This window comes from Mauremys mutica, chromosome 15, assembly GCF_020497125.1.
Source record: "Mauremys mutica isolate MM-2020 ecotype Southern chromosome 15, ASM2049712v1, whole genome shotgun sequence".
In the NCBI taxonomy this organism is placed as follows: Eukaryota; Metazoa; Chordata; order Testudines; family Geoemydidae; genus Mauremys; species Mauremys mutica.
The window spans coordinates 35,945,536-35,956,308 of NC_059086.1; the positions used below are offsets into that span (position 1 = coordinate 35,945,536).

Sequence of the window (10,773 nt, forward strand, 5' to 3'; positions counted from 1 at the left end):
AGCAACGGGCAACCCGACCCGGCGATCTCCCATCCAGGCCAAGCCAACGGGGTCACCCTGGTCGAGAGCTGACCTGGAAGTGATTCCCTTGGCCTACGACCTCCCACACAAGAGTCACCCCTCCCACCAGGCAACCCCAGAGGTCAACTTCTTGACCCCTGATCCCCATGCCAGGAGGTTAATTCGTTGAGTAATGACCCCCTGTCCTAGAACTTGTCCAAGAGATAGACCCCCCCCCCGCAAGGTCCAACCTCTGACCCCATGTCAGAAAACCACAGCTCCAAGAGCCAACCACAAGGTCAGTCTCCTGACCTATGACCCCACGGCCATGGGGCGGCCCTGGAATTTATTCCCCTGACCCCTGACCCCTCCCCACTCTGTGCTGAAATCTCAGCGCCCTGGTGCCATGTGAAAGAGCCAACGTAACGTCCCCAGAGGTCAACCCCTTGACCTCCCCCTGGCCCCCCACCCACACATCCAGCCTACCCAGGAGCTGACCTGGAAGTTGTTTGTTTGACCTACGACCCCATGCTGAGGGACCGACCCCAGCCATGACCGATGCCCCACGGCGAGTCGCCCATTCAGCGGCGAGCGCCATATGCGCCCTGTTGACCTCGGCGTTGCCCCATTGACCTGCCTCAAGGAGAGCTCCCGGGGGCTGCTCTTGTGGGACCAGCTGACTCCGAACCAGGGCCAAGGAGACGCCGACCCTCAATGGTCATGACAACGCCAGTCACGGCCGCCCAACTGGAGGGCCCTTGACCCGGAAGTTCTCCCACAACCTTGGCCGGCCCATGGCCAAGGAGACTTGGCCAACCCTGAGCGTCACCCAGAAGTGGTTCCCGGTGGCCGAGGTCCTGCCAATCGCAGCGGCTCCAGGGCAGGAAACCTGCCCCCACCCCGGCCCTGGGAGCGGGTTGACGGTGGGTTGCCCTGGCCCCTCCAGCCCGTGACCTGACGTCGAGCCTCTGACCCAAAGGCCGAGCTCATGACGCCACCCAGGAGAGTTCCAAGGCGCGGGGGTAGGTGGGGTGGAACGTCCCATCCCTGTGGGGCTTTAATGGGGTGGTTGTTGAGGTCGCTGCCCCCTTGCACACACTCCCCCCCCCTGATTGTGCTTATGTCAATAGGGGATGCTCTATAGAGGGGTGAATAAACCAGTCCCTGTGCCCCACCCCAGAGGGGCTGCATCTCAGGGCCGGGCGAGGGCTCCCTGGATAATGCAGGCGTCCTGGCTCTCAGCCCCCCATGGATTCTATCCAGACCCCGCCAGGCCCTGCTCTTCCCGGCTGAGTGGGGGAGGAGAGGGCTGTGGATACAGGATGTGGGTCCGTTCCCAGTTCAAGAGCCAAGGCCCCAGGGAGCCGCCCAGCTGTAGAGGCAGCAAGTGAGAAGAGGGAAGGACGCAGGTGGCAGGGCCAGCTGGCAGCCAGAGGACGGTGAGAGAGATTTAGCTAATGCCCCTGCCTCCTCCCTCTCCCCCTCCCCACTAGACCCCACTCCCCTCCCAAAGCTGGGAGAGAACCCAGGGGGTCCTGGCTCCCAGCCCCCCCCGGTCTAACCACTAGCCCCCACTCCCCTCCCCAGAGCCAGGGAGAGAACCCAGCAGTCCTGGCTCCCAGCCCCCCCTGCTCTAACCACTAGACCCCACTCCCCTCCCAAAGCCGGGAGAGAACCCAGGGGGTCCTGGCTCCCAGCCCCCGCCCCCACTGCTCTGACTGCTGCACCCCACTCCTCACTCCCTCATCCACACACACCAGTTCCTCTTCCCCCTGCCATTGCCTCCCTGTTACCAGTTGGCGCTGGGTGGGGATGGGGCGGGAGGGACCAATTTCCCCCACACCCCCATTTGTGGCTCTGTTGAATCTGCAGGAGCTCAGTCCAGGTGGGTGCCTGGAATTGGGAGCAGCAGCCAGGGTGCGTCCCGGAGCCCCGGCCCCACACCATGGACATTCTGGAGAAGGACACCTGCTACCCCCCGACGTTTGCAGCTGATGTAAGGAGGGGAAAACTGAGGCACAAAGTGGGGCCAAGTGGGGGAGGTAGACCCTTGGTGTCCTGGCACCCACTTCCCTTCCCCCACCCTGCTCTGAGCCACTAGACTCCACTCCTTTCTCAGAGCCGGGGATAGAACCCAGGAGTCCTGGCTCCCAGCCCCCTCTGCTCTAACCCACTCAACCCCAGTGTCCGCCGTGTGTCGTTGTGCTGCTGTTACGGCTCCTGGAATTGTGAGCTGGTAAAGCTGGTCCATCAAGGCGGGATTTCCCTCCAGCCCTTTCTATGTCAATTCTGCACCATTTGGGTTATCAGTAGAGTCCAGAGTTCACAAAACAGTGATGAAAGGGAGTCAGTTCTCAGTTCCACCAGGCCACGGTTCAGCCTGAGATAAGTAGATTTAGCTGGGTGCTTCTGGTAAGTCTCTTGTTAGTGGAATAGTTAACAAGGCCCATACACAGTGGGTTATCATTGGGTTTCAGAGATAACACCTTGTTATCAGCATTAATAACATTCAGTGGGCTGTCAGTAGTTTTCAGAGTCAACACAGTGAAATAACTAACAGGACCGTTAGTTAAAATAGGTTATTGTGAGGTTTTGGCATTAACGTGGCAAAATAACTGACAAAACCCCATTTCTAAGAATGGAGATGTCAGTTATTTTGCCATGTTAACGCTGAAAATAATGATACCACACTGTCAATGAGTGGCTATCAGTAGGTTTCAGAGTGAACATGGTGAAATAGTCAATGTCCATTATAGATTGGTGTAGCGATAGGTGTCAGAGTTGATATGATGACCATTAACAGGCCCGCTATTACAGAGTGGGTCATCGGTAGGTTTAAGAGTTAACACATTGGTCTATTAGCTTTGGAGCATGAGTAGTCCTCAGAGTTGACCCCAGTGGGAAATGACACGTCATTGCTGTCTGAGTCACATGGTATTGTTCCCTGCTCCCTGATTGGACCGAGGAATAGTCTCCATGCCGGGTGCGCCGTGCTCACCCTAGTGTAGACGGGCCCCAGCCGTGTCCATTTCCACCCCCCTCTGCAGGCCAAGAGCCGCCTCCTCAAGCTGCTGCCGTTCCTGGCCTCCTGCGGCCTGTACTTCGCCCTGTGGCTGCCGGAGCCCAGCTGGGTCAGCACCAGCGTCAAGAGCCTCCCGGTCCTGAGCCTGGTCTGGTTCCTGACGGCCCAGGCCTGGGGTGACGGTGCCTGGACCCCGGCCGCCCGCTGGATCTGCTGGGGGCTGATGTTCTCCAGCGTGGGAGACGCCTGCCTGGTCTGGCCCCAACTATTTATCCCAGGTACAGAGTCAGGAGTGAGGGGCACCGGCAGAGCTGGGGGGAGCCCAGGGCCGGGCTAGCAGGGGCTGCAGGTCGGGAATGAGGAGCACTGATGGGGGAGGGGAGGAGGCACCCAGGGAGCTACGGGTCGGGAGTGAGGAGCACTGGTTGGGGAGGGGTGGTGGCACCCAGGGGGCTGCAGGTCGGGAGTGAGGAGCACCGATGGGGGAGGGGAGGTTGCACCCAGGGGGCTGCAGGTTGGGAGTGAGGAGCACCAATAAGGGAGGGGAGGTTGCACCCAGGGGGCTGCGGGTCGGGAGTGAGGAGCACTGGTGGGGGGGGAGGGCAGGGGGGCTGCGGGTTGGGAGTGAGGAGCACCGGTGGGGGAGGGGAGGTGGCACCCAGGGGGCTGCGGGTCGGGAGTGACGAGAACCGGTGGGGGAGGGGCGGTGGTTCCCAGGGGGCTGCGGGTCCAGAGTGAGGAGCACCGGTGGGGGAGGGGCGGTGGTGCCCAGGGGGCTGCGGGTCGGGAGTGAGGACCACTGGTCGGGGAGGGGCGGTGGTGCCCAGGGGGCTGCGGGTCGGGAGTGAGGAGCACCGGTGGGGAGGGGAGGGGAGAGGGGCTGCAGGTTGGGAGTGAGGAGCACTGGTGGGGGCGGGGCGGGGGTGCCCAGAGGGCTGCAGGTCGGAAGTGAGGATCACCGGTGGGGGAGGGGAAGGGGCTGCGGGTCGGGAGTGAGGAGCACCCGTGGGGGAGGGGAGGGGGGCTGCAGGTCGGGAGTGAGGAGCACCAGTGGGGGAGGGGAAGGGGCTGCGGGTCGGGAGTGAGGAGCACGGCTCTCTGACGCCCCCCTCCCCCGCAGGGATGGTGGCCTTCGCTCTGGCTCACGTCTGCTACATCTGGGCCCTGGGCCTGCGTCCCGCCCGCCCCTGGCTCCTGCTGCTGCTGGCGCTGGGCTGGGCCGGGGCCTACGCGACGCTGTGGCCCTGCCTGGGGGGCCCCTACGTGCCGGCCGTGGGGGGCTACAGTGCCCTGCTGGCGGCCATGGCCTGGCGGGCCCTGGCCCGGCCTCCCCCCCACCTGGCCGTGGCCACCGGCTCCCTGCTCTTCATGGCCTCTGACCTGGTCCTGGCCTGGGACCACTTCTGCGCCCCGGTGCCCCACGCCCGGCTCATGGTCATGGGCAGCTACTACGCGGCCCAGGGGCTGATCGCAGCCTGGGCCCCCCGCGCCAGCCCCCGCTGGAAGGAGACCTGAGCCGGGCGCCTGTGACCTCTGACCCCAGGGGGCAGCAAGAGGTGGCACCCACGACCTCTGACCCCATCAGCGCCAACCCGCCTGTGATCCCAGTGACCTCTGACCCCTCAGCATCAACCTGCCAGTGACCCCAGCGACCTCTGGCCCCATCAGCACAATGTACTATTGACCTCTGACCCCGGGCCCAACGAGAACCAGGTGACCTGGGTGTTGGGTCCTTTACCTACGACCCTGTGACCTAGGAGTGCCAACCTGCCCAGCCAAGGACCTGGAAGTAATTGCCTTGACCTTTGACCCTGCTCATTTGTCAGCAGGCCCAATTACAGCTTATTTGGAGATATGCGTTGTCTGATGTGGGCCGGGGGGGGCTGCCCCGGCGGGAGGTGGCGGCTGGGACAGGAGAGAGACAAGGGCTGGGGGAGCTTTTGTTGGCCCAACTTGTCTCCAGCTGTTGAGTGGGACGTTGAGTCCTGTGACCTTTGACATCCCTCTATGGACCTGAAGCCTGACCCCAGAGCCAGAATAGAACATAAGGAGTTCTGGCTCCCAGCCCCCCTGCTCTAACCACTAGGCTCCACTCCCCTCCCCAGAGCCGGGGAGAGAACCCAGGAGTCCTGGCTCCCAGCCCCCCTGCTCTAACCACCAGCCCCCACTCCCCTCCCCAGAGCCAGGGAGAGAACCCAGGAGTCCTGGCTCCCAGCCCTCTCATGAATGGTGGTTGGAGCCTCTTGCAAAGCCTGTGTCACGGCGCCCTCTTGTGGCCGGTTGCAGCAGCCTGGCAGCTCAAGGGGTGGAGGGTTTGAGGCCGGATCTGGTTTTGTGGGAGGGGGGCTGGGTTGGTTTTTCTATCTGTACTTTGGGGGGGGGGGGAATCCCAGCGTCCTCCAGTTCTCAGCCCGCGAGATGGTCCTGAGAGCGCCGGGGATTGTGGGTAAAGAGACGCAGTCATCGCTCCACCCTGGAGCAACGGGGAAACCCAACCCGGCGATCTCCCATCCAGGCCAAGCCAACGGGGTCACCCTGGTCGAGAGCTGACCTGGAAGTGATTCCCTTGGCCTACTACCTCCCACACAAGAGTCACCCCTCCCACCAGGCAACCCCAGAGGTCAACTTCTTGACCCCTGACCCCCATGCCAGGAGGTTAATTCGTTGAGTAATGACCCCCTGTCCTAGAACTTGTCCAAGAGATAGACACCCCCCCCCCCCGCAAGGTCCAACCTCTGACCCCATGTCAAAAAACCACAGCTCCAAGAGCCAACCACAAGGTCAGTCTCCTGACCTATGACCCCACGGCCACGGGGCGGCCCTGGAATTTATTCCCCTGACCCCTGACCCCTCCCCACTCTGTGCTTAAATCTCAGCGCCCTGGTGCCATGTGAAAGAGCCAACGTAACGTCCCCAGAGGTCAACCCCTTGACCTCCCCCTGGCCCCCCACCCACACATCCAGCCTACCCAGGAGCTGACCTGGAAGTTGTTTGTTTGACCTACGACCCCATGCTGAGGGACCGACCCCAGCCATGACCGATGCCCCACGGCGAGTCGCCCATTCAGCGGCGAGCGCCATATGCGCCCCGTTGACCTCGGCGTTGCCCCATTGACCTGCCTCAAGGAGAGCTCCCGGGGGCTGCTCTTGTGGGACCAGCTGACTCCGAACCAGGGCCAAGGAGACACCGACCCTCAATGGTCATGACAACGCCCGTCACGGCCGCCCAACTAGAGGGCCCTTGACCCGGAAGTTCTCCCACAACCTTGGCCGGCCCATGGCCAAGGAGACTTGGCCAACCCTGAGCGTCACCCAGAAGTGGTTCCCGGTGGCCGAGGTCCTGCCAATCGGAGCGTCTCCAGGGCAGGAAACCTGCCCCCACCCTGGCCCTGGGAGCCGGTTGACGGTGGGTTGCCCTGGCCCCTCCAGCCCGTGACCTGATGTCGAGCCTCTGACCCAAAGGCCGAGCTCATGACGCCACCCAGGAGAGTTCCAAGGCGCGGGGGTAGGTGCGGTGGAACGTCCCATCCCTGTGGGGCTTTAATGGGGTGGTCGTTGTGGTCGCTGCCCCCTTGCACACACTCCCCCCCCCCATTGTGCTTATGTCAATAGGGGATGCTCTATAGAGGGGTGAATAAACCAGCCCCTGTGCCCCACCCCAGAGGGGCTGCATCTCAGGGCCGGGCGAGGGCTCCCTGGATAATGCAGGCGTCCTGGCTCCCAGCCCCCCATGGATTCTATCCAGACCCCGCCAGGCCCTGCTCTTCCCGGCTGAGTGGGGGAGGAGAGGGCTGTGGATACAGGATGTGGGTCCGTTCCCAGTTCAAGAGCCAAGGCCCCAGGGAACCGCCCAGCTGTAGAGGCAGCAAGTAAGAAGAGGGAAGGACGCAGGTGGCAGGGCCAGCTGGCAGCCAGAGGACGGTGAGAGAGATTTAGCTAATGCCCCTGCCTCCTCCCTCTCCCCCTCCCCACTAGACCCCACTCCCCTCCCAAAGCCGGGAGAGAACCCAGGGGGTCCTGGCTCCCAGCCCCCCCCGGTCTAACCACTAGCCCCCACTCCCCTCCCCAGAGCCAGGGAGAGAACCCAGGAGTCCTGGCTCCCAGCCCCCCCTGCTCTAACCACTAGACCCCACTCCCCTCCCAAAGCCGGGAGAGAACCCAGGGGGTCCTGGCTCCCAGCCCCCGCCCCCACTGCTCTGACTGCTGCACCCCACTCCTCACTCCCTCATCCACACACACCAGTTCCTCTTCCCCCTGCCATTGCCTCCCTGTTACCAGTTGGCGCTGGGTGGGGATGGGGCGGGAGGGACCAATTTCCCCCACACCCCCATTTGTGGCTCTGTTGAATCTGCAGGAGCTCAGTCCAGGTGGGTGCCTGGAATTGGGAGCAGCAGCCAGGGTGCGTCCCGGAGCCCCGGCCCCACACCATGGACATTCTGGAGAAGGACACCTGCTACCCCCCGACGTTTGCAGCTGATGTAAGGAGGGGAAAACTGAGGCACGAAGTGGGGCCAAGTGGGGGAGGTAGACCCTTGGTGTCCTGGCACCCACTTCCCTTCCCCCACCCTGCTCTGAGCCACTAGACTCCACTCCTTTCTCAGAGCCGGAGATAGAACCCAGGAGTCCTGGCTCCCAGCCCCCTCTGCTCTAACCCACTCAACCCCAGTGTCCGCCGTGTGTCGTTGTGCTGCTGTTACGGCTCCTGGAATTGTGAGCTGGTAAAGCTGGTCCATCAAGGCGGGATTTCCCTCCAGCCCTTTCTATGTCAATTCTGCACCATTTGGGTTATCAGTAGAGTCCAGAGTTCACAAAACAGTGATGAAAGGGAGTCAGTTCTCAGTTCCACCAGGCCACGGTTCAGCCTGAGATAAGTAGATTTAGCTGGGTGCTTCTGGTAAGTCTCTTGTTAGTGGAATAGTTAACAAGGCCCATACACAGTGGGTTATCATTGGGTTTCAGAGATAACACCTTGTTATCAGCATTAATAACATTCAGTGGGCTGTCAGTAGTTTTCAGAGTCAACACACAGCGAAATAACTAACAGGACCGTTAGTTAAAATAGGTTATTGTGAGGTTTTGGCATTAACGTGGCAAAATAACTGACAAAACCCCATTTCTAAGAATGGATATGTCAGTTATTTTGCCATGTTAACGCTGAAAATAATGATACCACACTGTCAATGAGTTGCTATCAGTAGGTTTTAGAGTGAACATGGTGAAATAGTCAATGTCCATTATAGATTGGTGTAGCGATAGGTGTCAGAGTTGATCTGATGACCATTAACAGGCCCGCTATTACAGAGTGGGTCATCGGTAGGTTTAAGAGTTAACACATTGGTCTATTAGCTTTGGAGCATGAGTAGTCCTCAGAGTTGACCCCAGTGGGAAATGACACGTCATTGCTGTCTGAGTCACATGGTATTGTTCCCTGCTCCCTGATTGGACCGAGGAATAGTCTCCATGCCGGGTGCGCCGTGCTCTCCCTAGTGTAGACGGGCCCCGGCCATGTCCATTTCCACCCCCCTCTGCAGGCCAAGAGCCGCCTCCTCAAGCTGCTGCCGTTCCTGGCCTCCTGCGGCCTGTACTTCGCCCTGTGGCTGCCGGAGCCCAGCTGGGTCAGCACCAGCGTCAAGAGCCTCCCGGTCCTGAGCCTGGTCTGGTTCCTGACGGCCCAGGCCTGGGGTGACGGTGCCTGGACCCCGGCCGCCCGCTGGATCTGCTGGGGGCTGATGTTCTCCAGCGTGGGAGACGCCTGCCTGGTCTGGCCCCAACTATTTATCCCAGGTACAGAGTCAGGAGTGAGGGGCACCGGCAGAGCTGGGGGGAGCCCAGGGCCGGGCTAGCAGGGGCTGCAGGTCGGGAATGAGGAGCACCGGTGGGGGAGGGGAGGAGGCACCCAGGGAGCTACGGGTACGGAGTGAGGAGCACTGGTGGAGATGGGGAGGTTGCACCCAGGGGGCTGCAGGTTGGGAGTGAGGAGCACCAATAAGGGAGGGGAGGTTGCACCCAGGGGGCTGCGGGTCGGGAGTGAGGAGCACTGGTGGGGGGGAGGGCAGGGGGGCTGCGGGTTGGGAGTGAGGAGCACCGGTGGGGGAGGGGAGGTGGCACCCAGGGGGCTGCGGGTCGGGAGTGACGAGAACCGGTGGGGGAGGGGCGGTGGTGCCCAGGGGGCTGCGGGTCGGGAATGAGGAGCACCGGTGGGGGAGGGGAGGGGAGAGGGGCTGCAGGTCGGGAGTGAGGAGCACCGGTGGGGGAGGGGCGGTGGTGCCCAGGGGGCTGCGGGTTGGGAGTGAGGAGCACCAGTGGGGGAGGGGAGGGGGGCTGCGGGTTGGGAGTGAGGAGCACCAGTGGGGGAGGGGAGGGGGGCTGCAGGTTGGGAGTGAGGAGCACCAGTGGGGGAGGGGAGGGGGGCTGCAGGTTGGGAGTGAGGAGCACCAGTGGGGGAGGGGAAGGGGGCTGCAGGTCAGGAGTGAGGAGCACGGCTCTCTGACGCCCCCCTCCCCCGCAGGGATGGCGGCCTTCGCTCTGGCTCACGTCTGCTACATCTGGGCCCTGGGCCTGCGTCCCGCCCGCCCCTGGCTCCTGCTGCTGCTGGCGCTGGGCTGGGCCGGGGCCTACGCGACGCTGTGGCCCTGCCTGGGGGGCCCCTACGTGCCGGCCGTGGGGGGCTACAGTGCGCTGCTGGCGGCCATGGCCTGGCGGGCCCTGGCCCGGCCTCCCCCCCACCTGGCCGTGGCCACCGGCTCCCTGCTCTTCATGGCCTCCGACCTGGTCCTGGCCTGGGACCACTTCTGCGCCCCGGTGCCCCACGCCCGGCTCATGGTCATGGGCAGCTACTACGCGGCCCAGGGGCTGATCGCAGCCTGGGCCCCCCGCGCCAGCCCCCGCTGGAAGGAGACCTGAGCCGGGCGCCTGTGACCTCTGACCCCAGGGGGCAGCAAGAGGTGGCACCCACGACCTCTGACCCCATCAGCGCCAACCCGCCTGTGACCCATGACCTCTGACCCCCTCAGCATCAACCTGCCAGTGACCCCAGCGACCTCTGACCCCATCAGCACCAATGTACTGCTAACCCTGTTGACCTCTGACCCCGGGATCAACAAGAAGCAGCTGTCCTGGGTGTTGGGTCCTTTACCTACGACCCTGTGACCTAGGAGTGCCAACCTGCCCAACCAAGGACCTGGAAGTAACTGCTTTGACCTTTGACCCTGCTCATTTGTCAGCAGGCCCAATTACAGCTTATTGGGTGACATGCGTTGTCCGATGTGGGCCGGGGGGGGGGGGGGGGGGGGGGGGGGGGCGGGGGGCTGCCCCGGGCGGGAGGGGGCGGCTGGGACAGGAGAGAGACAAGGGCTGGGGGAGCTTTTATTGGCCCAACTCCTCTCCAGCTGTTGAGTGGGACGTTGAGTCCTGTGACCTTTGACATCCCTCTATGGACCTGAAGCCTGACCCCATCGCCCCAGAGCCAGAATAGAACCCAGGAGTTCTGGCTCCCAGCCCCCCGCTCTAACCACCAGCCCCCAATCTCCCCCCCAGAGCCGGGGAGAGAACCCAGGAGTCCTGGCCCCCCGCTCTAACCACCAGCCCCCAATCTCCCCCCCAGAGCCGGGGAGAGAACCCAGGAGTCCTGGCCCCCCGCTCTAACCACCAGCCCCCAATCTCCCCCCCAGAGCCGGGGAGAGAACCCAGGAGTCCTGGCTCCCAGCCCTCTCATGAATGGTGGTTGGAGCCTCTTGCAAAGCCTGTGTCACG

At 62.9% G+C, this 10,773-nt stretch overlaps 2 protein-coding genes across 3 annotated transcripts; both read left to right on the top strand.

Moving 5' to 3' along the window:
* The first annotated feature begins 1,335 nt into the window (after positions 1 to 1,335).
* Positions 1,336 to 4,875, top strand: LOC123349781 (lysoplasmalogenase-like). The gene is made up of 4 exons (XM_044987955.1): positions 1,336 to 1,439; positions 1,873 to 1,996; positions 3,048 to 3,300; positions 4,143 to 4,875. Exons 2-4 carry the CDS (start codon positions 1,946 to 1,948, stop codon positions 4,535 to 4,537), a joined length of 699 nt encoding a protein of 232 aa, XP_044843890.1. The 5' UTR covers positions 1,336 to 1,439; positions 1,873 to 1,945; the 3' UTR covers positions 4,538 to 4,875.
* A 1,623-nt stretch (positions 4,876 to 6,498) lies between these two features.
* LOC123349780 (lysoplasmalogenase-like) lies at positions 6,499 to 10,269 on the top strand. 2 transcript variants are annotated; one of them, XM_044987954.1, is made up of 4 exons: positions 6,499 to 6,526; positions 7,376 to 7,499; positions 8,553 to 8,805; positions 9,530 to 10,269. In XM_044987954.1, the coding sequence occupies exons 2-4, from the start codon at positions 7,449 to 7,451 to the stop codon at positions 9,922 to 9,924; spliced, it is 699 nt and encodes a 232-aa protein (XP_044843889.1). In that variant the 5' UTR covers positions 6,499 to 6,526; positions 7,376 to 7,448; the 3' UTR covers positions 9,925 to 10,269. The 2 variants fall into 2 exon arrangements, with proteins under 2 accessions (XP_044843889.1, XP_044843888.1); XM_044987953.1 differs by lacking the exon at positions 6,499 to 6,526 and adding an exon at positions 6,699 to 6,942.
* Positions 10,270 to 10,773: the final 504 nt, after the last annotated feature.

What these genes read in the sequence shown, in the direction of transcription:
- LOC123349780 (XM_044987954.1), top strand. Translation starts at nt 7,449, where the DNA reads ATGGACATTCTGGAGAAGGACACCTGCTACCCCCCGACGTTTGCAGCT. An exon ending in CCCCGACGTTTGCAGCTGAT is followed by an intron (nt 7,500 to 8,552) that starts GTAAGGAGGGGA and finishes CCCCCTCTGCAG; the next exon opens with GCCAAGAGCCGCCTCCTCAA. An exon ending in GCCCCAACTATTTATCCCAG is followed by an intron (nt 8,806 to 9,529) that starts GTACAGAGTCAG and finishes CCTCCCCCGCAG; the next exon opens with GGATGGCGGCCTTCGCTCTG.
- LOC123349781 (XM_044987955.1), top strand. Translation starts at nt 1,946, where the DNA reads ATGGACATTCTGGAGAAGGACACCTGCTACCCCCCGACGTTTGCAGCT. An exon ending in CCCCGACGTTTGCAGCTGAT is followed by an intron (nt 1,997 to 3,047) that starts GTAAGGAGGGGA and finishes CCCCCTCTGCAG; the next exon opens with GCCAAGAGCCGCCTCCTCAA. An exon ending in GCCCCAACTATTTATCCCAG is followed by an intron (nt 3,301 to 4,142) that starts GTACAGAGTCAG and finishes CCTCCCCCGCAG; the next exon opens with GGATGGTGGCCTTCGCTCTG.